Source organism: Dermatophagoides pteronyssinus, unplaced genomic scaffold (genome assembly GCF_027571235.1).
Source record: "Dermatophagoides pteronyssinus isolate colony J.1.1.1.1 unplaced genomic scaffold, Derpt_VIB-CSIC_2022.12 sq0007, whole genome shotgun sequence".
Taxonomy (NCBI): domain Eukaryota; kingdom Metazoa; phylum Arthropoda; class Arachnida; order Sarcoptiformes; family Pyroglyphidae; genus Dermatophagoides; species Dermatophagoides pteronyssinus.
This window is the reverse complement of record NW_027461531.1, coordinates 298,338-321,462: the sequence shown is the minus strand read 5'-3', so window position 1 is coordinate 321,462 and position 23,125 is coordinate 298,338. Positions and strand designations below refer to the sequence as shown.

The window sequence follows — 23,125 nt, the reverse complement described above, 5'->3', positions numbered from 1 at the left end:
CATAATAATAATAATAATCCTGCATTATTGGACGATATGGTTCATGGATATTGCCATTGGAAGAAAATGTAGTTTAGTTTGGTTTGGTTTGGTTTTGTTGTTCATTTAATGTTGAACATTAAATTCTTGATAATATTTTTTTTTGTTGTTGTTTTGTTTCATATAATACAAAAATGGCAAGAATTTTTCTGCCAATCGAAGTATGGTGATCAGGAAAATTTCTGTTTTAAAAATTTTTTCGCAGTTTGAATTTCAATTTTTATCCACAACATTCACTTATCGATTTATTTGTTTGGTTTTTCCAATGAATTTTTTGTGTCCATTGTTTTGCAATGATTTTTGTTTTGTTTTTTCCACTCTTGATTTCATTTCAAAATGAATTGAGAAAAACATTTTTTTGTTCAAATTTTTCATCTTGCAAGAAAATTATGCGGAGAAATCAATCAACAACGTGATGATTGCAAACTGAATTTATTTATATTTTTTCGGAGTATTGCTTGTTTGTTGGATTTTTGTAAACTGAATGTGTTTTATTTTTTCTGGGATGCATATTATTATTTTTTGGCTAGTTACCAATATGCAAAAAAAAGAATATTCTTGATCTAAAAAATGGGAAATTTTTTCTGCTGCCCTCTCTGCATTCTCTATGGGGTCATATTAATGTCTAATGATGATGATGATAATAATGATGATAATCAAACCATAGGCATGCAGAATATTTGCTGTGTGCTGGATAACATTGATGACATTACCATCCATATACACATATAAAGAAATTAACTTAATGTTTTTTTTTCTTCTTTGCTTGTTTTTTTTTCGCCATATGAAAATATACAGAGACCAGAAAAAAACACATAAATGTTGTTTTCTGGTATTTTTTTTCTCTTGGTTCATTCATTCATTCACAAAAACAGCCAAAATGGATTTTTTTTTCATTTTTTTCAGGCCCTCTCTTTGTCTTTCTTCATAATGCATGTTTATAAGTGTCACGAAATGAAATGACATCATTTTTTTGTTTCTTGCAACTATGGAATTTGTTTTTTCTGTTGTTTTTGAATGTCTAATTTAGCCAGAATTTTGTTGTTGTTGTTGTTGTTTGATTTCGATTTGTAAATTTAGGAAAATCTTTATTTCTTATCATCTTCATATCCAAGGATAATGATGATGAAGTGGAAAATAAAAACATTTCTTTTCTTTCAGTTGTTTTTTGCTGTTGTTGTCTGTTGTTCCGCCTTTATAGCAAATTTCATTCTGTAAATTTCATCTTTTTTAGCTTTCGTAAAATAATTATCTAAAAAAAGAAAAGAAAATAGGTTATGATTGAGGGTTGTTTTTTTCCTGAAAAAACAAAATGATTCAAATCAATTTTATTCTCACACAAATCTTTAAAGCTCACGAATTTAAATGATTGATCGAATAATGGATGAAATGGGGGAAAAAAACATATTTATTCCTATTGTCGCGTCCTATACATTCGTTCATTCATTTGTTCGTATTTTTCTTTTCCAATCACTGTCATTGTGAATTTGGGGGGTGGGTGGATAGATAGAGAAAAAACATTGTCAACATTATATTATTATTATTGTCAAACAAAATGACAAACCTTATGATGAGGATTTTTTTTTCTGGATAAGCTGATTGAACTTTGAACAACAACAACAAAAATTTCGAATGTTTTGTTGGAATTAATTTTTCATTTTTCAATTTCTTTTTTTTTTTGAATTTTTTTTCAATAGGAAGATTTCCTGATCCTGTTTTTTCTCTCTCTCTCTCTAAAACCAATCGAATTTTGATTTTGGTAAACGTTGTTTTTGTTCTTGCTGTTGTTTGAATGAAAAACTTGGCCAAAAACTCATCCATCATTCGTTGTTTGATATAAAGAAAAAAAAACTTTAATTGCTTTCGAGTAGGTTAACCTCCTCATCCTGTTCATACTCCTACTCATTGCCTATTTCGATTCAACATTCGAATTCTATTTCTACATCATTTCATTGTTGTTGTTGTTTTTGTTGCTTGAAAAAAAATCTAATTACATTTTGGATTGATGATGATGATATATTTTTCAAAAAAAAAACGGTATCCCTTTATTTTTTTGTTGTTTGTATTTGATCAGGATCGGTGATTTTTTGTTTTCTTTGAAAAAAATTCACATTTTTCAATATATTTCGTTTTGTTTTGTTTTTGCTTCTTAACAAAATCAAATTGTTCATTATTGCATGGGTGGATATGATGTTTGTTGATAATTTTTTTGTTTTGTTTTGACTTGAATTTTTTTTGAAAATTACTTTCATTATTTTTCATTTAAATTAAATTGTTTTGTTTTGTCGATATTGCTTGATCAAATATTTGATCATTTTTTTTTGTTTTGTTTTCATTTCTTCCATCTCTTTGTTTGACGATCAAATCCTGGTGACTATAGCCATGGTCAAATAATAGTTGATTATGATGGTGGTGGTGGTGGTGATGGGTGATGCGGGAAAATGATTTTAATTTTGAGAAAAACAAAATAAAAAAAAATTTCCGAAAAATTTCGCTTCAATGATTTTTCATTTTTGTTTCATCCCAATAGAATGCTGCTGCATTGATTTTTTTTCACATGAAACGAACAAAAAAAACGGCCCATTAGATTTTTTGGTTGTTGTTCCGTTTTTCGTTCATTTTCAATTTCATTTTCAAACGTACAATACAACCATTCATTTCATCAACCATCATCATCATCATCATCATCTTTAACAATTTTCGCGGCTGGACAGCTTACAATCACTTTCCTGTTTTGTTTGTTCCTAAATTGGGTAGTAGTGGTTCTATAGGATTCTCTATGATGGTAAACAACAACAACAAAAATCAAAAATCAATCTCGAATCACGAATGACCAGGAAAGAAAGAAAAACACGCACAATACAATTATGAGCAATGTTGCTGTTGGTGGTGGTGGTGGTGAAAATTTCGGAACCAAACAAAAAATAAACGATACAAGTTAATGATCCATGTCCGGTCTATGGCAAAAAAAAAAATTATTAGCAGAATGAGTTATCATTATTATTATAATCTATTTGGCTGACATATAACTAACCATTTTTCGGTTGATGCATCCATTTCCCCTCGTGTTAAAATTCTGGATGTTTTTTTTTGTTGTTGCTTGTTGTAACTATGTTTCTGTGAACCAAGAGCCAAGTCAAAAACAAAATTCAATAATTGTCACTTTGTTGGTTGGTTTTTTGTCGGCCAAAAGAGAAAAAAAATCGATCCAAATGAATTATGAATTTGCAGCAATTCAATTCAATATTTCATTTCTTCAAAAACCATTTTGGGTTTTTTTTCATTTTAAAATTCAATTTTAAAAAAACTTTATTCGATTATTTTTTTTTGAAAAACCTGTTGATAATTTATGAATTTTGCCACTTTTTTGTTTTGTTTATCTAATTTCAAATTCAATTTATTGCGTTTTTTTTGTTGTTGCTTAAAAAAGTTTCATCTTAGCTCAATTCATGGGAATTTTTTTCTTCACCATCATCATTTTCGATTCTCGGAAAATTTCCCAAATTAGATTCGGTTTAAAATATGATAATGCTGTGTTGCTTTCATTATAATTCCAATTTTCAAGTGTAGAACCAAAAGAAAAAGATGTGAAATAAGAGAGAATTGGAATTTTTTTTTATCGTTCAAAAGATGGATTTTCTGTCATAAATGATGACGATGATTAATCCTATCCTATGAGATTACCAAGATGGTGATGGAAAAAAAATTCATCTTCATCCTAATGATGATGATGATGATCATTTTTTTCTGATCCAAAAATTTTTTTTATGGCCCGAGAATATGTCTCTGGAGATATTTACACACACAGAATTATTCAATTGTCATGATGCTTTTGAATATTTTCTGTTGTTCCGGTTGTCTTTTTTTTAACTCTTTTTGTTTTTCCCTATTTAAATATGATTCCCTAAACTATGATGATGAAAAATTGTTGTTGTTGTTTTTGTTGTTGAAAGAATGGGTTAAATTATCCGATCCACTTCCATAACGCTTTGTCGGTTTATTTTTATTTTTTTTTTCTCAGTTTTTCACATCGATAATGCTTGCCGCCGACCACATACTTCAAATATTCGAAAATGAAACAAAAAATTTCAAGAGTCGTTATGGTGTTTTTTTTTACCGCTTTAATAATATTCCTGATAACAACCAATACGAACACATACGAATGATGTTGTATAAATAAATAAAATTTTCCAGTATATAAATTTTTAATTTTGATAACCACCACCACCGACCAAAATATTATTACAACAACCAAACAACAACAAGGTACATCTAAACTAATATCTACTTGTAAAAAATTTCTTTTTTCATCAAGTATCATCATTTATCACATTGTAAACATTTTGTAGCCATGTTATGTTATGTTCGTGTGTTTGTAATAGGAAAATGCTAAAGAATTTTGTCATACATTTCTGTGAGAAAATTCAATACGATTGATTTTTCTCGAACTTCGAACTTTTTCCTTCTTATTTTGATTTTTCTTTTTTTTTTACTTTTACTTTTTAGCTAATATTTCTTTCTTTATTTTTTTCAATTGCATTTTTATTGTGTCTCTGTGTGTGTATGTTGAATGTGATAATTAATTCACTCATCACTCTTTTCTCATCATCATCATCATCATCATCATAAGAATATTCTTCTTCAATAGAAAACAAATTCTTTCCTAAAGTAACAAAGTTTTTTTTTGTTATTTCATTTCATTTCATTTCATTTCATTCATTCCTTTCCATTTCGTTTGATATGGTTCTTTTTCGTTTCTTTCTCATTTTAGCTTTTTTTCGTTTTTCGTTTTCGCCTGCAAACGAAGACTTTAATTTTGATTATAATTAATTAAGGCCATCAACATTGTTGATATGTTTTCCCGGTAATTTTCTCTTTTTCTCATCTTCTTTTTTTCCTGGCAATTTTTGCCTGTCATATTAGATTGTTGTTGTTTGTTTGTTTGTCAAGATTATTTCTTTTACCCAAAATAAAATAAAAAACGAAAAACGAAATTGCTAATGTGGATTTTCATTAGATAAAATAGAAATGTAAGGGGGATGTGTGGCCTTTGTATTTAATTTCTATTCTTTTATGGATACACCTTTATCGTTTTTTTGCTTTATTTCTTTTCAACAAAATATAAGTTCTTGTTGTTGTTGTTAATAAGCAAACAGTAAAGAAAAAATGTGTGGGTGTTTCTTCTTACTTCTTTTTGTTTTCATTATTCCAATTGTAATGAAAATTTTGAATGAATTTTATCCTTCCCCCCAAAAAAAACAAATGAAGAAATATACATTTTAAGATACCCAATTCAAGATTATGATTGGACCAATGAAAAAGATTTCGAGAACAAAAAACCACTTTATCGTGTTTGTTCATGGTTCACTTGCCTATAAATGATGTTGATGATGATGATGATGAAAGCATAGAATGTAACGATGACCAACCAATTCTTTTTTTTTTTGTCGTTAAGTTAAAATGGATTTTTATTTTTAAAGTTTTTTTTCTGTATTTGATTCTGAATCACGGTGTTGTTTTTTTCTCTTTGTTGGTTCTTTTCACCCCTCATCTTATCCCTATCCCTCTCAATGTTATTATTGGCTGTTTTTCACTTTCTATTTCCAGATTTGGAAGGGGGGTATTTTTAAACTAGACTTGACGAATGAAAAGAATAAATAAAATAGAACGGAAGTACCAGGATCTAGAAAGTGAGAGAATGAATGAATGAATGTACAGCAAGAATCATTCTTGGTCTTTAAGTTTTTCTTTTCTTTTCATTCAATTCTTATTGTTGATGTTTTCTTTCTATCATCATCATCATCATCACAGTTACCCACATCATTTCAGAATTGAAATAAAATAAATGAAACAAAACAAAACAAAACAAAAATATCATAACATTGCTTTTTTTTATGAAAACAAAAACAAAAGTATTGAGCCAATCTGATGATGAAAACTGTAGAATTATTATTATATCACAAAATGTCAATGTGAATTGGGATAAAATAAACTAAATAATAATAATGCTGCTATAATGCTAATGACGCTAAAGTCTAAGGCAATTAATTTTCTTGTTTTCTTTTTCAATAGCCATTTTTTTCTCTTTTGGTTTCATTTAAGATTTGTTTGTTTGTTTTTTTTTTGCTGTTGTCATAATAATGATGATCGTAATCGTTATCATCAATCTTGAATGATTATGATGAAAAAAGAAGATAATCATTTAGAAAATCTTGGAATTTAAAAGTTTTCTATTTCATTCGGAAGAAAAAATGAATCATTTAATTGAATATATTCTTGGATATTTATTCATCAGTTGAAAAAAACATTTTAATCTAACAACATACGAGTCTATCTATTTTGTCTATTTTAAAATATTTTTGTTTTAAATCGTTTGGTAATTACTTGTGATGTTTTTACTCGTGTAATTTTCGGTTTTGTTGTTGTTGTTTGTTTACTTTTTGTTGTTATTAAACTATGATTGTTATCGTTTAGGATGTTTAATTTAGTTTTAGTCATTCGTAATTGACGATATTTTGTTTTAGTTGTTTTTGTCTTTGGTAATCGAAAATCTATTTTACTACTTGGTTGTAATTTTGGATCATTATTTGCTTGTTTACCTGTATTACGTCGTAAATTATATGAATGATGATGAACATTACTTTTTGAAGTAATAATCGATGTTAGATTCATTTCATCATCATCATCATCATTAATAATTTCATTTTGAATTTGATCAAATAATGATTCATCAAATGCCATTGAAAATCTTGATTTAGCAATCGGAATTCTTGTTTTAATTTTTTTCTTAATTGTCAGATTTTTTTTACCAATATTCATTTTTGAATGTTTTTCCTTTTTTTGAATGTTTGTTTCTTGTTTAGGATTAATAATTTTTTCCAATGATTTTTTCGATTGTGATAATGCTGATCGTTTAGTAGTTATATTTAATATATTTGATAACGATGAAATTCGTTCATCACCATCATTATTTTCGGTTTCATTATTTTTATTACGTTTCAACCATTCACGTCTAATACGTCCCTGTATATGTGGTGATAATAATAAAAATGAATGTAATGTCATTCGACCATCATTAATTGATTGTATTATTTGTTCATCTTTTCTTGTTGCTGTTGTTTGATTTGTTATTGTTGTTGATGGAACAATATGTGCACCACGTTGATGTTTACATCGACAACAAATATGACGACTTGGTGTATCCGTTTCAGTTGTCGGTAAAAATGACATTGATAACAATGATGATGATGTTGATGATTTATGTTTACCGAGATTACTAATAATACTACTATTGCTGGACAAACCTTTCCTTTCAATCATTGCTCGTAATGTTGTTGTTGTTGGTTCAGGTGTTTTTTTCACCCGAATTGATGATTCTATTTTTCTTAATATTCGAGTTTTTGTTTGAATCATAATTTTTTTAACTAATAATAACAATAACCGAATCGAATCGAATTCAAGAAATGAATTTATAAGTTCGTTTTGGAATTGAATTTTTAAAAACATTTTTTTTATCTTTGTTGAAGAAAAAAGTTTATTAAATCAAACGAAAAACGAATTTAATTAAGCTTTTCTTTTTTCCTTATTTTCAATTAAAATTGTTGTTGTTGTTGTTTTTTTTCGTAATCAAATTTATTTTATTTCCTTGCAGGAAAAAAAATGCAAGGTCATCGTTTCAACAACAAAACCATACTAATGATTCTGAATTTGTTCAAAATTGTGCAATGATAATGATGACACAATAAAAACAAAATGGTCGACAAAACAACAACAACAACAAAATTGAGATCAAAGATTAATATTTTTGGAAAAGATATGATTGTGGTTCTTGTTTTCAGCAAAATTCTAATGATTCTCTTTTGGTCCGCTGTTTTTTTCCAGCTTGAATTTTCTATGAAAACGTGACATCATCATTATCATCATCATTATCGTCTATATCGTTTTTCCAATCAATTTTTTTTCTTTCATTTTTAAACATTGATGGTTTTTTTCTTATTTATTTATTCATTCATTTTTGAATTCATTTTTTTTATTATATGGAATCAATCATTTTGACTATCGTCGCATATACCACCCACCCACACATACTGAATGAAAAAAAAATCACTTTACAATATCACTTTGTTTATTACCATCATGGTTTTTTATTTCATTTCTTTATCTTTTCATTTGTTTTTTCATCTGGTTAACGGCCTCGAATCTTCGAATATCATCATCATCATATAAAAATGAAAATAAATAATAAATTAATCAACAAAAGATTTATTTACCAAATGAGGAAACCAACAAAAAATGAAAATTATTGATGGGGTGAAGGGAATTTTTGTTTTGTTTTGCAATTTCAGTTATTGTTATTGTCCATTGAATTGAGAACATTTTCATGAAGATTTATTTCATTGCCATAAATCTTCAAAACCATCGACCCTGGTTGTCATTATCATCATCATCATCAAGTATGATTGTTATCACGTAATATTTATTTTTTTTGGGGCTTTAATGAATGATATGATGATCATATATTTCGACGTTCTCGCTCCCTCTTATTTTTCCTATCTATCCATTTTGAATTCCCATGACAACAAACGAAAACTGATGAAATAATTTTTCATAAAGGAGTATTTTTTTGTTGATTTTTCCATTCAGATTGCAGATTTGTTTTGATCTTCCAAAAAAGTCAACTTCACTGCATTGAATTTTTGGCCAGGTTTGTTTATCTGTTTTTGGATTTTATAGTTGAAAATTTTCATTTTCATCCTGTATTGATGGAACCAGACACAGCAACAACAACAACAAAATTTCATCATAATCATCATTTATTATTATTATTATTTTAATGATGAAACTTATGGTTTTTCGCTCTGTCTCTCTTTCCCCATTGTCCATTATCACTTACTTATGTGTCATTAACTTTGGCTGTTTTGTTTAATGTTTTGTTTTATATTATTATATTCTTTTAAATGAATCCTGGAAACACTACAAGAAAAATTTTTTTTCGAAATTATCAAAACAAGTTTTTTTTTCTATGGTGATGATGAAATCGTGCAATGTTGATGATAATGTCCATCGTTTTTTTTTGAAGTAATATGGTGGGGAAATGCTGGAATTAAAAATTGAAATTTTGTTTCATTTTTTGTTTCAGGGATGATTTTTAATTCCTTTTCTTTTGACATCTTGGTTCATGTTTTTTTTCCATTGCGTACTTCCTAATAACTTACTTGTGTGTTTGATGAAGTTAGTATTTTTAGAATTTTGTTTTGAAAATTGATTTTCACTGTTTGTTTTGTTTCATTTGACTTTTTTTTGTTCTTGTTGATTTTATAGAATTTTTCCTTCAAAAGAAAAATCGAAACAAATTGTTGTTGTTTTTATATTAAATTACTGAGAAAATAAAACAATCCTTGAAATGATGACAGATTGACCAACAACAACAACAACAACAAAAAATGAAGAAATTACTATCATCATCGTTTGTTTCAGTTAACAACAATTAAATTGTCATCAAAACATTTCAAAAGTGGATGTTGTTCCATACAAAAAATGATGAAAAGTTAAGCGATAGAGTGTTTTTGTGTGTGTGAAAAACTTTTCATTGGAAAACACACTTTTGGATGATGAATAAATGTATATGATAGAAAAACTTTTGGATCTCTAACTCATCATCATCATTATCATTGAATTTAATAGAAAAATGTTAATAGTTTTTTAAATTTATTTGTTCAATCTATCATAGAGAGAATAACATTAATATTTTTGATCGTTATGATGATCATTACATTATCATTGTCCATATACCATTACTTTTTTTTTTGTGGATGTTATTCAATGGTTTCTCATTAACCACTTTATAATGATGATGATGATATTTTGCAAGAAAAAAATTCCTTGTAAAATTTTGACCTACCAACTAAACATTTGATGAATATGAATAATAATGATTATGATGATGGTGATGATAACGATGTGATAATAAAACCACCACCATTGAAACATTATTATTATGATATTAATAAATTAAAAAACAGGAAAAGATTGTGAATTTTCATTTATGAGGTATATATTTTGCTCATAATAAATGAAAAAGATTCTTTTTGATTTTTCGATAATAAGAATATATTCGCTTTTCGTTTACCTTGATCACTTGTGATGTGTTAATTTTTTTCTACGTCTTCTTCCTACATCATGTATGATTAATGTTGTCAAAAGGATTTGTTGAAAAATGATTCCTATTTTTCTTATTCCCCTTATATAAGATTGTCAAAATATTATTTTGGACGGATATTTATTTGAAATTATTAATCATAATCAAAATTTAATCTATTTGTTTTTTTCTCATGTTTTTTTTCTCGATTGATAATTATTTTGATTTGAAAAAAGGGGGGTAAAAATTCTAAATCATTAATGGTAAATTATCAGTTTCATTATCATCATCCACTATTATCTTAACATGAAAGGATTGTCTGTTTTCTCTCACTCTTCATTTTCATAAACATTTTTCAAATAATGTTCATGATATACTGATAAAAAGATGATTTTACATTGATTGTTTGCAAAAATATATTCTTAAGATACGTTGATGATCATAGCTTTTTATTGGTTTTTTTTTGTTGTCGAATGGTTTTTCTCACTCCTGTTGTATATATGTGTATTGAGAATCATTTATCATTGGAATTATCTTGTTTTTCTTTCTTGTTGTTCATCTTCCAACAAAGTTCTTTCGCATATGATATATCGAATATTTTCTTTATTTTTTTACCCACATGGTATTAACTTTTTTTTAATGCTGAATATAGCTGCTGATGTTAAGCATCTTTTTTTTCATCTATCCTTATTTCTTCATTTGCTATTATTTAAGTTGTTGTTAGCCAATAAGTGTTTGTTTTTCCTGTTTAATATATTGTCAATGATATTGGTCAATAATATTTTTCTTCTCCATTTTTTTCATCCATAACTTATTTGTCATAAAGTTTTTTTGTTCTTCTTTCAAATTCTTTGATTCGTTTGTTTCGCTTGAAAAAAAATTTCATTGTTTTTATTCTTGGTGGTGGATAGATGAGGAAAAGAAAATATAAATCATTTTACTTATAACATTATTTGTATGGCATCTAAGGTTTTTTTAAGGAGAGTGGGTACAACAACGAATGCTGATCATCATCATCAGTATTGTTTAAATGTTTTTTAGTGAAACTTTTTTTGTTTGATGATTTACTATCAATTTGGAAAGTAACGATTAGAAGGATATTCTATATATTGTTTGTGTCAATTCGATTATGATTCACATGTTTTGTCTTTTTTACTTTCTTGTTTTTGTTTATTGCAAACATGATTCTATTTGAATTCATTTTCAAAAAATTCAACAAATATTATTACAAATAAAAATCATATGAATGAATTATCGGCATTTGTTTTTTTTTACTACTGCATATCATTTCCATTTATATTCTGCCAATCACTTATTCGCTCTTTGGTCAAATAAAAAATCCAGAACCAGTAGAAAAAAATACAATCACAGATGGCCTGACACAATATTGAATGACAATAACAATTTTCTCCTTGCACACACACTTGTTTCCTTTTTCATTCTATGTTGTCTGTATCAATATTTCATTTACTTTCACTTTTCCAATATTGAAACATTTGCTGCTCATCTTCTTGTTTCTTCTGTTTTTTTTATTAATTTGGTCAATGTGCATCACATCATCATCATTATTATTATACTTCATGAATGCAATGGATATTTTTATATTTATTATCATGGGAAATGTATTCAAGAATCGAATCATTGACCGTTTATAACTTGAATAATAATAAAAAAATTTCCCTACCCCAAAAAAAAACTTATTCAATAAACACTATGGAAAAAAAATCTGTCTTTTAGTGTTTACGATAGATGAAATAAATTTGTTTGAATCCAACAGCAAAAAATTTCTTTTCTTTTTTTGTATTCAAAATTTGAAACTTAACTTAAACATCATCACTGGTGGATGTGTATAAATCAAAGTTTTCTTTCTCGACCATTGCGTTTTTCGTTGTTCAATGTTTCTTTTTTTTCTTTTGATTTAAATAGTTATAATAAAGTAGTGGACAACCAATGATGATGATGGTTATGATGATGATGATGATCATCATCATCATAAATCTTGACCATTTACATTGTCATTATTAATGGATTCAATAATGATATTCTGTCATGTGAATAACATTTTTTTTAGTAACAAATATTCATAATTCAAATATTATTATTATTATTTTTTCACTCAATTTAAACATCAATAAATATACATTCAGACGAGAAAAAGGAAAAAATTTCATAAATTTAATAATTTTAAACATCTTTTTGCTTCGTACCTTGTTTTTTTCTGCTTTGAGATTTTATAAATTATTGAGAAATTGAAACAGAAAACAGAAAAAACCGAATAGAACAATAACCGTTACTTTTTTTAAAAAAAATCTAAGCAAAGTCATTTTTCATTTCATTTTCAATAATGATAATAAAGCAAAACAAATAGGAAATCCGTATCCTGTTTATTTAATTTCAATGCCTTAGTTTTCTCTATTGAATGCCGAACATTGATATTTTCTTTTTCTTCATCTTTTTTTTGGCAAGAAAATAATTTCAAATAAATCAATCAACACTATAGTTACAAGTGACAATAACCAATCAGATATAAATGAATGAATGAATGAATGAATGAATTCTGAATTGAACCAATATCAGAAGCATTAATGATAAATATTTGCCTGTGAAAAATTGACAAGAACACGGATCAATAAGATACGGTTGGTTTTTTTTCTTTTTTTTTGTTCAGCGGTGGACACGCAAACCGAATTTCCAATCACTTTTTTTTTCGCCTTTTTTTTCCCACATAACAAAGATGCCAAATTTTGTGTGTGTGTTCATTGCCTTTGAGACTATTCTATTCTATTCTATCTATCTTGCGACATTCTTTCCACCATAATAATCGGTTATATAATAATCATTCCTGTTGGTGTGATGTGTGTATTGCACGACTGCAAAAAAAAAAGGAAATTACATTGTGTCATAACCTAAAATGTATTTTATATTTTCTTCTTTTTTTGAAAAAAATGTCAAAAAATTTATATTTTTTTTCTCGCTATCATACTATTTTGAAAAAAAACGGTTAGTTTCATTTTTTGCTGGCTGGCTGGCTGGCTAACGATGATGAGTTCGCATAGAGCCGCAAAATAACCAGAATAAAAAGAGATTAATCATTCTTTTTCTTTGATATTTTAGGTTTTTTTTTCTCTTTTGCTTCGATAAAAGAAAAAAACAAAATGTCATCGGCGCACAACCAAGAAGGGAAAAAACAGAATAACAACAACGACAACGTAATTTAAAAGATTGTTTTCAATGTTTTTTTGTCGGGTTGCAGATATTGAAAAGCATGGCTAAAGAAAATAATAAAATTGTATTGAAATTCGTTACGAAAACGAATTTCAGCTTTGAACTTAAATACATTGATCCAATATCTATTCTATTTTTTTCTCAAAGCTATAAATAACATTAAAAGAAAATTGGTTGTACGGTCAAATTTTAATCAATTGGATTGAAAAATTTTTCTTACTGTTTTCCCTTTTGCTTTTGTTTTTTTTTCTTGTTTTTTCACTTTATTGATCATCATCAACATCAACAACAATCTTACAACATTTAAGTATCGTCGATCCTATACGATAAACATGAAATAAAGATGCAAAGTCAATGAGCCAAAGAACATTTTTTTTTTAACATCTACTTCCCACACATACACATACACACACAGAATCTCACTGTGTGTCCTGGCCCAATGGGATAGTCATTTGTGTTTCAATTTCTTGATTATTAAAGTTACTGTTGTTGTTGTTGTTGTCGCTGTTATTATTATTATCTTTACTCCCACATCATCGCCCTGCTGTGAATTTAATTCGTTGATGATCCACAATCGTTTCCAAAACAAAACAAAAAAAACCCAAGCGAAAAAAGAAAACCTCATTTCACTTGATTTAAACATCCAATATATCCAGTAGTAATCATAAAAGAAAGAAAAAACATTGTAAAATCATGTCCATATTGATGATGATGATGATCATCATCATCATAATCATTGTAGTTTATGTTTTGTTGATCGATTTGTCGAAAATGTCGATATTTCTATACTTATTTACTCTTAGTTATTGATTATGATGACCAGCACAATAATGTTATTATTTATTATGATGATCATATTGACCATATTGATTGAAAGTAAAAGTTTATCGAAAATCTTTTTCTCTTTATCTTTATATACTGATTGTTTTATTTCATTTTTTTTTTGTTTAGAAAATCCCATCGAGATAATCAAATTAATAATAATCTATATATGTTTAGTTATATGATTATCATTGGGTCATAATTTTTTTTGTTTGTTTGTAAAATGCCATCATCATTATCAATCAGTTTTGATAACCCAAAAAAAAGAAAAATTTTGTTATTACCTGATTTGAAGCTATTTAAGGGTGTTGTTTTACCAAAAACACATTGAAATGAATCTTTTCATTTTTGTTCATTGATTCGGGTCATATATACTCTTTGGATCTGGGTTTTGTTGATGTGAACAGAAAACTTCTTCTATTATAAGCTTAAAACTGAAATTTAATCTTGAAAATTGAATTTTCAATTTCTCATACTCATACAATGTGTAACCACTATTATATAAACAGAACAAAATTTCTTTTTTCAATTTGATAATCAACACATTCCATCATTGTGTGTTTAGTGTATGATTTATTTTTGTCTTCTGTTTTGTTTTGTCTCGGCTACAAAAACAGAATCTTTTTTTGCTCAAATGTTTGTCTTATGATGATTCTCTTTTTTTCTCTCTGTTTTCGTAGTGATATATAAGATTCATTTCTTCAAATGAAATTATGCAAATTTTTCTTTTCTCTGTAGGGTAAAAAAGATCTTACTTTCTTTCCTAGAATAAAGTTGATTTTTTTTCTAAAAATTCAAAGTTTATGTGTATAGGTTTCTTTCCGGCTGTTGTGTATTAAGACTTTGTTGGTTTTGTTTTCTTTTCAACAAACACAAATCTTTAAAGTTTTTATTCAATTTTTTTCCTCCAAAAAAATGACGATTCCAATGAATTTGAATCGTCATTTTTCTTAATTGAAATACAATTTTTTTTCCATCCACCATCCAAATATAATATTATCATCCATCTTGGCTTTTCATAATTCAATTTCATCATTTTTTGGTTACGAATTTTTGTTTTCTCATTTGATTTACTACACACAGAAAAATGAAACGTAAAATAGTTCGATTTTTGCCAAAAACCATAACATTTTTGGGTTTTAACGTCATCCACAAAATGTTATGGTTTTTTCCTCAATATTTTATGGAAAACTGAAATCGTGAAATATTAGGATTTTTTCCAGAATATTTCATGATTTTTGGCCAATCTTATACTCAGCCCAAACATTTCATGGATTTTTGTTTTGCCCAAACATTTCATGGATTTTTTGTTTTGTCCCAATATTTCATGATTTTTTTGCTAGCCTCAATATTTCATGGATTTTTTGTTAGCCTCAATATTTCATGAAAAATTTCTGGACTTAGAAAATTTTTTTCATTTTTGGATTAATCAAAATTTCATAATAAAATATGTACAATTTGACACTCGGCCAAACATATCGCGTTTGCAATGAATTTGCGAAGTTGGATCTACAAAAAATGATTGATTTGAAACCACGTTTCAATGAGAATGGAATCCTATCCTATCCTATCTTCCGGACAGAATAATCATACAGACAAAATGGATGTTTCCTAAGCAAATTTTTTCAATAGGGCTAAAGAAGAAGGTATTGGATTGGATCTTCCTTCATTTGTCTAAGATGAGTTCCTAATATCTAATTTGGTTAAAAAATATGAAGGGGTCAGATGTGGCAATTTGATCATGAAGCCAAAACTAGTGGCTGTTGTCCACGCTGGCTTCGTAAACAACTTATAACCTAAAATTGCTTTTGAATATCAGATTGGATTCATGATCGATTCATGAAAAGATTTGGTAAATCGATGTTTGTTCGATTGAGCCATAACAATTGAACTTGAAATTTGAAACAATTCGCTAACATTCGAAACATTGTTAATAATTCAATTAAACAATTGAAATAATTCGAATCCAGCATTTTTGTTTTTAAACGAAGTTTTTGTTTTTCGTTTGCCATTTGACTATTTTTCGAATCAGAAAATATTATTTTGTGTAACGGCTCAAAGCATGGAAAAACAATAGAAAGCGTTGTGGCTGGATAAGGAAATCTCCAACGGTCGAACGAGAAATCGGAAGCGATATGGAACTCAAGCAAGCATCAGTGGTGAACTGAGGGCAACCAAGGAAGATTCATCCATTCATGATAAATTATTAGAAATCACATAGCCATGATTTGAGCGATAATCTGGAAAATAAAGCAAACAAATCGGAGAATTTAAATCTATCCTTGGCCAATAATCTTAATTTTTATCATTTAATTCACTGATTAACTTGTTTACTTTTTGTTTATGAATTTAAAAATGATCTTTATGCCACCTTAGTCGGCTAAATTTATCTTTCTTTTCTCTTTTATTTCGCATTTTTTTGTAAATAAAAATATTTTTAACCAGAATATTTCATGATTTTTGTCCAAAAATATTCAGTCTTTTCCAGAATATTTCATGGATTTTTCCAAGAAATATTAGGTCTTTTCCAGAATATTTCATGATTTTTGGCCACAAATATTTGAGTTTTTGCCTCAATATTTCATGGATTTTGCCCAGAAATACAAAAAGAAAGAAAACCATAACATTTTGTGGATGACGTTAAAACCCAAAAATGTTATGAATTTTGCCGTATATTTTACGACTTTATTTTTCTGTGTGTACGTTAGTGTGAAAATAGGTCGATTTTTTTTCTCTTCTTATTCAACATTTGTCACTTTTTTTTCTATTTTATTTTCAGAAAAATCTGGTATCGATTTTTTCTTTTGTTTTTCTTTTTGTTTCACCATTCCATTTTCAATGTTTGCAGATCGACCGTTCCGAATCCTTTTTTTATTTGCATTTTCAGCATCGTATCATCACCACATAGCTTTCATTTTCTTTCTTTTCTTCAATTGTCGATTTTCATTTCATCTACGAATGTTCATATGAACGAAAAAAAATGCCAATTTTCACAAGGATTTCGTATTTCGATCGTCTTATAGTCATCATCAACGACGACGACAATGACAAAAATTCTATCCTTCATTTAAAAAAAAAGAGGAACTGAATCAGAATACTGCTGCTGTGATTTTTATAATTTTTTTCTTTCTTTCATTGAATTGTTCATGTTTTGTATTATATTAATATTGCAATGGATCAGAGAGAGAGAGAGAGAGAATAAAAAGATGAAATTTTTGTTTTACATCCAAAATATAGTGCTTTTCATTTTTTTTTTTGTCGTGAATATTTCACTTCATCAACCCAATACTACTAATCAGCATAATAATAATAAAGAAATTGACATTTATCTGATTTTTTTTCCATTTGTGTTCATTTCATTCATTTTCCATTTGGTTCATTCATTCATTTGTTCGTTTGTTCTTGTTTTTTTTTCGGAATTTATGTTTGTCTGTTGTAGTTTTTCTCTAATGGCGGCTGAATTCTTTATTCATTTTTATTGATTTTTCTTTCTTTCTTTTGACGATTCGAGAATTAAATCCAAAACTAATATCCAAACCAAAATCCCAATGATATTGTGTGAATAATATATCGTTCAAATGATGGATACGACAAAAAAAAATTAAAAAAATTTGAAAAAATGTAAATTCTTTAAGAATAAGAATTCGATTGAGAATCAATCAATATCATAGTCATTTTTTTTTTTTTTCGGATGTCATGGTTCTTCACTATTTTTTTCTGGAGAAAACATAAACGAAAATGATGAACAAAAACAAAACAGGCGAAAAGAAAAAAACATTGATTTTGACATTCATTTGCTTGTTGGTTTGATATATCGATTTCATATTATTAAATTATATGGATTTTTTTTCTCTCTCTCTACAATTTTTGACAATTCTTTTCTAAATTGAACAACAACAACAATTCTTTGTCTCATTTATTCATTGTAAATATTTATTCGTTTCTGGGCAAACATTTTATTATTATTATATGAATATATTTGCATAATAAATAAGAAAGAAAAAGAAGAAAAAGAAAAAAAACAATCGTTAAAAAAAAGATAAATGAATATATCACAGTTATTATATAAGAATTTGATGTTGAAAATAATAAAACATTATTAACATTGTTGAACAATTTGATTCACAAATTACTGTTATGTTTTGTTTTGTTTGTTTTTTCTTCTTTTGTTGTACGTCTGTGTAAATTACTAATGTAAATTTGATTACAAAATAATGAAATCGATTCATATTAAAAGAATCGATGGCCATTTTAACCATACCTTTTTTGTTTGTTTGTTTGTATTTTAATGATGTGTTTATAGTTTTTTAATAGTCGCCTATTTGTTTTCTGTAATAATGATGATGATGATTATAAATCATCATTGAAATAAAAATTGAAATTACAAATCAATGGTTGATGATGGTTGTTATATCGATTTTGTTTGTTTGTTTGTTTGTCAATATTCAATTCATGAATTTTACTTTCACACCATTGTATTGTATATGCAGTCAATGTATTGTTATTCTTGTTGTTTTTTTTGTTTTCTTTATACTCACGCGATTCATTTTGCCGATAATGAAACAAGTTGATTTTTGTTTTTTATCTTCTTCTTCTTCTTCATTGTTGTATTTCTAAACAACATCCGATATATATCGGGTGTTTCTTTTTTATTCATTCTTGCTTCCATTTCATTAGATACACTCTCCTTTGTCATTTTTTTTATATTCCTGCGTCTATAATTGTAACAGTGTTAAAAAATTTCACTGTACTACATTCCGGAATCATTGTGCAATTATTTTCAGAGAAAGACAAGGAAGAAGAAGAAGAAGAAAAAAATACAAAGTTTCAAAATGATGTGAAAAGAAATATATTTAATCACGTCAGGTTTTTTTTCGGGATTTTTCAAAGTGAAAAAAAAACTAATTTGTTCAATCTATTCAATGTTCTTGATTGCTTTGTTTACTGTTTTCCATGGAAAATGTTCTTTTTCTTCTTCTTTTTTAGTCGGAAACAATGAGAACAACAACGACGAAACAACGAATTTTCACTATTTTTTCGAAATGAATATCCGAATCGAAATAAAATTCAAAGAAATAAATAAATAATTTTATTTATCCATTTTTTTTGGATCAATTTTTTTCACATTTATTTCAATGATAACTAGCTTATATTTGTTTAAAAAAAAAAATAAAAATATCATATTCAAAACTTGATTTTGATTGTATTTTTTTTTCTTTCTCCGTTCATAAACCAAATGTGAATTACATTGATTGTTTTTTATAGGTGTTTGTCTTTGTTTGTTTGTAATAAAATGGATTTTCCATAGAAATCATAAATTTTTATATTTACATAAATAAGTGATGAAAACATTTTTTCCGTTTAAATCGCTGGATTGAATTCGATTTTTTTCCGCTTTCCGTTTCCCTGTATATGCACAACAAACATTCATCAGTCGATTTCATTTTTAACCGGCTCGTTTCATTTTTTTTCATATTCCATTGTAAATTGGATCGAAAAAAAGAGAGAGAGCGAGCGGGAAAAAATGAATTGAAATCAACCACCATTGAACATTGATGCACAACACAGAACAGTAAAAAGCCAATCTTTCTTTCGTTCTTCTTTTCGTTCCCTTTCTCTTGAAAGATAATTCAAAAAAAAACCAATGCAAAGCAACAAGAATCATAAGAGAGAAAAAAAAATCGAAGAGAGAGAGGGAGAGAAAGATGAAAAAATCGATCAAAATCAAATTTACATTTCGTTTTTTTTCTTCTTTCTGGCTTTTGGTTTTTTTCTTCGGTTTGATTTAACTATGGTTTTCTGAGCGAGATAAAATGAATTTTTTTTCTTCTCTTCCACCATGCTGCGTATCTTATATCATGAATCTTTTTTTTTGGGTATAGAGATGCCCTCTACCATAACTTTAAGATAAACAACAAGACAAAACACACCCGCACACCCACCATATTCAATGGATTATTCAACACAACATAAAACATGAAACAACGTTTTTTCTTGGATATTTTTCTTCTTTTTTTCGCCCATTCAATCGTCAATAAATGAAAAAAAGCAGATAAAAAGAGAAAGCATGTTTTCTTGTAACAGAACAGAAAAAATCAACTAAAAGATTCAAAAAAAAAAGAAAGAAAATTCAGAAATTCTTCTTTTTTTCCTACTTGAATTCTATTATGATTATTGATTTGATTATCAACACAGCTTACAACAACCAACGACGACAAAGACTACAACGATGATGGCAAAAATCTCTTGATCAAAAGTGAATCCAACTTTACTTATTTTATTTTCCGTAGAAAAAATATGAGAAAATTGATTCGAATATTCTTTCTTTCTTTTTCGTTCACATGTGTGTTTATCATGTATTTATTTTTTCTTACTAAAACACACACCAAACATAAATGAAATAAAGGTAGAAATGGATTCATTATCAAGCCAAAATCACTAAATAAAAAAAAATCATAACGATCATTTTTTGTTACCATATAAAAACAATATGGAATTGCCCATTTCCAAAGATTATTGATACGAGTATTTTTTTATTATTATTTGTTTTTTATCGTTTCTTTTTTTTTGTTTTGTTTTGTTATTAACTTGTCTGATGAAATTGTGATTGCTGGAATATGATCATTTTATTATCCACTGTATTTTTTTTATGTCTTACACTGCATATATGATACCAAAAAAAACGATTATGTGACCAACATATTGTGCAATGTCTATGAAAGTTTTCGCTCTTTTTGGTTTTTGGCTATTTTATGTTTTGGAATTTTTGTTTCATTGGTGATAGAATCAAAACAATTGAAATGAACCAAAAAAAACTTTATTATTATTATTTTCAATGAAGATAAACACAGTAAAAGTTTGTTTGTTTGTTTTTGTATTCTAACCCTAAAGTTTTGATTTCAAGAATTGATGAAACAACAACAACAACAACCAAAAAATTGATCAAATACAATCAGGAATGTCAATAAATTTGAATTTTTTTTCTCTCGAAATCATCATCTTTCAAGAAAACTTTAAACTTTCTTGAAAAATCAATTGAAAAAAAAACTTTACCCATTGATATTTATTGATTCGATACGTTTTTGTTGTTTGAATCATGAAAAATTTTGCTATTTTCTTTCTTGCTGACACCTTTGTTATGAAAATTGTCAATAAAATAAAATACCAAATATCGATTGAAACATCCATTCCTAAATATAGAACCAAGAAAAAAAGTTTCAATTTTCTTTTCAATTGCAAATTAACGCTAATGGATTCTCCAAAAAAAACATTTCTGGTTTACATTAAAGGTTTTCTAACTAATTTCGTAAACCTGTTGAAATTAGTAATTTAGAATATGATGATCATATTTGAATCAGCACTTTTTTCTCATTCTGGTTACAAACCAATTTTCGTAATCAGCATAATTATCAACAACAAAACAACAAAACAAAACAACAACAAATTATCGAAATGAATTAAGCAAAAGAAAAAAAAATGCTTTGCTTATCAAAATTCATGTAACCAATGAATATTGTTAAATTGATGTTATTTTTTTTTAAGATCGAATTTCATTTGTAGCATACAAATTTCTTTTTTTTTTTCTGATTTTGTTCCACAATTTCAGCAATCACGAATTTCACAATTTTGTTTTAATCACTGTTTTTTTGTCTATTTTTTTCGATTCCAGATTCATATCAATTCGACATCATTCATATTTCCAAAATAACTAATTAGAGAAATAGAGAAACTTAATATTTCGCCTAATAAAAATCAATGAAACGAAACAAAATAAAAAACAAAACACATCATTCACTAGATATATGGTTGGTTCGGTTACTTGAATTGTTTTTTTTTTCTTCAAATTTTGGTTTTTTTTTGTCTGTCCAATCATTTGTTCACTTGTTCAATATTTCTTTGTTTTATATTTTCGCTGATTCGGAATCTTCAACTTTTGTTTTGTTTTGTTTTGTTTTTGGTCCATCTTTTTTTTTCTATTCTTTTTGATTATTATTTCAAAAAAAAAAGAAATCATAGTGTCATGAACAACGAAGAAAAAATTGGCGACAACAACAACAACAACAGTGACAAATAATCATAATAAATTGACTTAGAGTGTCAATTTGATTAGTCAATCGCCTTGATTCCGGAGAAAATATGGTCACGATGAAATCGAGAAATAGAAAAAAATAATAATAATTTGTGATTTAACTCCATAGATGAAGTAACAAACAAAAACAAAAAAAAAAAATCATAGAATCGTAAAGCTAGCGTCAACAAAAAAAATAAAATATTTATGAAACCAGATGAAACAAGAAAAGAAAAACTTGAAAGTAATCAATTTCCTTATAACACATTGTTTTTCTTGCCCTCTTTTTTTCAATTAGAAACCATAGAGAATATCTTGTTATGATGAAACAACAACAAACAAACAAAACAAAAATCGATAATAATTCCAATTGTTAAAGAATAAAAAAAAATTTGAAATTTTCATTCAACGTTTCATTCATTTTCTGTATGATAATTTCTTTACGTTTTTTTCCTAATAATAACAATAATGTGTACCGTTTTGGACATCGATTTATTTATTTTTCTGGGTTTTTTTTTTGTTGAACTGTCATGATTGATGATTTAGGCGAATTTTGTGCTGGTTTTGAAAATGGTCTGAGAACTTTTTTTATTCCATTTTTGGACCATAGAAATCGAATATTCGGCTGATAAATGGAATAATGGTTGTCCTGTCCTATTTTTCTGTTTCCATCTCTTCATTTCTCTTGCATCAGATTGAAACATTTTATCTGATTATTAAATGTAACAATGTTTGTCGGTTGTGTGTGTGTGTATCTGGTATATACGCATCAAAGGAAAATTGGAAATTAATTTGAACAAAAAAAAACAAAAACAAAATTCGGTTTGTTTGCT

At 27.1% G+C, this 23,125-nt stretch overlaps 2 protein-coding genes and 1 long non-coding RNA gene across 3 annotated transcripts in view; 1 reads left to right on the top strand and 2 right to left on the bottom strand.

Moving 5' to 3' along the window:
• LOC113799389 (uncharacterized) overlaps positions 1 to 23,125 on the top strand; it is a 61,182-nt gene that overhangs the window by 21,413 nt on the left and 16,644 nt on the right. The window lies entirely within an intron of this gene.
• On the bottom strand, positions 1,824 to 3,696 carry LOC142645148 (uncharacterized). Its single transcript, XR_012846324.1, has 2 exons — positions 3,074 to 3,696; positions 1,824 to 2,996 (listed from the first exon to the last, which is right to left on the bottom strand). It is a non-coding gene; the product is annotated as an uncharacterized LOC142645148 (long non-coding RNA).
• LOC142645145 (uncharacterized) lies at positions 6,282 to 7,524 on the bottom strand. The gene has a single exon (XM_075820675.1). The coding sequence runs from the start codon at positions 7,450 to 7,452 to the stop codon at positions 6,388 to 6,390; it is 1,065 nt and encodes a 354-aa protein (XP_075676790.1). The 5' UTR covers positions 7,453 to 7,524; the 3' UTR covers positions 6,282 to 6,387.